The sequence below is a fragment of the Galeopterus variegatus genome, unplaced genomic scaffold, assembly GCF_000696425.1.
Source record: "Galeopterus variegatus unplaced genomic scaffold, G_variegatus-3.0.2 Scaffold25647, whole genome shotgun sequence".
Classification (NCBI taxonomy): domain Eukaryota; kingdom Metazoa; phylum Chordata; class Mammalia; order Dermoptera; family Cynocephalidae; genus Galeopterus; species Galeopterus variegatus.
The window spans coordinates 1-1,371 of NW_007751758.1; the positions used below are offsets into that span (position 1 = coordinate 1).

At 54.7% G+C, this 1,371-nt stretch overlaps 1 protein-coding gene across 1 annotated transcript in view; it reads right to left on the reverse strand.

The window, feature by feature from the left end:
• Positions 1-485: 485 nt before the first annotated feature.
• The window catches only part of LOC103583675 (hematopoietic SH2 domain-containing protein-like), a 3,407-nt gene continuing 2,521 nt past the window's right edge, over positions 486-1,371 (reverse strand). The window contains 1 exon segment of the mRNA XM_008564936.1: positions 486-1,043. Coding sequence (XP_008563158.1) covers positions 486-1,043 — 558 coding nt within the window.

Sequence of the window (1,371 nt, forward strand, 5' to 3'; positions counted from 1 at the left end):
TGTGACAGCACAGTTGAGTCATTGTGCAAATTTGAAAGTATCAACTATTTGGCCCTTTACAGAAAAAAATTTGCTGGGTCCTGAGTTAACACATGGAAAGAGTTCAGGGCAGTGCCTGGCACGTAGTAGGTGTTCAGTAAGTGCGTGCTGCCACTGCTGTTGTTGCTATTGTGATTGGCATCAACCTTTCATGCACCGAGGACCTCCTCTACCCTGGATAAGCAAGACTCATCTCCTGGCAGACAGACACACGGAGATAGAACACAGGCTGAATTCCCTGCCGCTGACTGAGCAGCCTCTGTGCGTCCTGTCCTGCACATTCACCCCTTCAGCCCTCATTACAGCCCTACGAGGGGGAACAGCTATCATCCCCACTTTACAGAAGAGTAAACTGAGGCCCAGAGAAGGCCAGCCACTCGCTCAGAGTCCCACAGCAAGTTTGGGGTGGAGCTTGGATGTAAACTCTGCCCCAAAGAAACGTGCTCTCAACTTCTATGGGGGTCAGGAGAGCCACGGNGGTATTCCTCAGGGAGCTGGTCCTTCTGAGTCCCCATCAAGTCCTTTGCCTCTGGCTCAGACACCCGGGAGGACAAAGCCCTCGCTACCACTCTGTGCCAACTCCAGCTGGCCGACCTCTCAGCCTTTTTGGAGGGGGCATTTCTGTCTCTTGGAGACTGGGGCTGTGAAGGGCTCTTGAGGGATGTGGCCACAAAAGGGTCCGTGTAGACACTGTCTTTCCAGGCTGCGTCACCTGAGTGCTCTTGGCTGCCTGCTCTGGCCCCGGAGGTGTGAGTCACCGCTGATTGCCCTGCATCCCGGAGTGATGACAAGCTCGCAGCCTGGAGGCGGGATTCCAGCTGCTGCTGGACCCTCTTGCCCATCTTGGGGAGCATTTTGAGGTTTTTCCAGAGTTTCTGGTGGGTCTCCCCAAGAGGGGATTTCGGGAGGCAGAAGGAGGCAGCCTCCTCTGTGGGTACTCTGTCCAGCTCTGCAGATGGCTTCCTTTTCTTTGGCTCATGGAGCAGGACTAGCTTTGGGGAGGCCTGAAACCAAGAGCAGATGAGACCTGGGCCCAGCGCATGCACTAAAGCTCCTAACCTGCCCCAGAAATTGGGGCCTGGAGCCCTCGCAGATGCCCTGAGGCTGAGAAACAGCCCTGTGTGAACACCCACACCTGATCCCATACCGCATTCCTTCCCTCCTCAGTAAACAGCTTCACCATCTCCCTCAGGGGTCGGCAAACTTTTTCTGTAAAGGGCCAGAGAGTAAATATTTTCAGCTCTGTGGACCACACTGTCTTGTCTCAATGACTCTGTTGTGACAGGGCAGAACAGCCACACACTCTTATTTACCCCCTCAAGCACTGCTGCC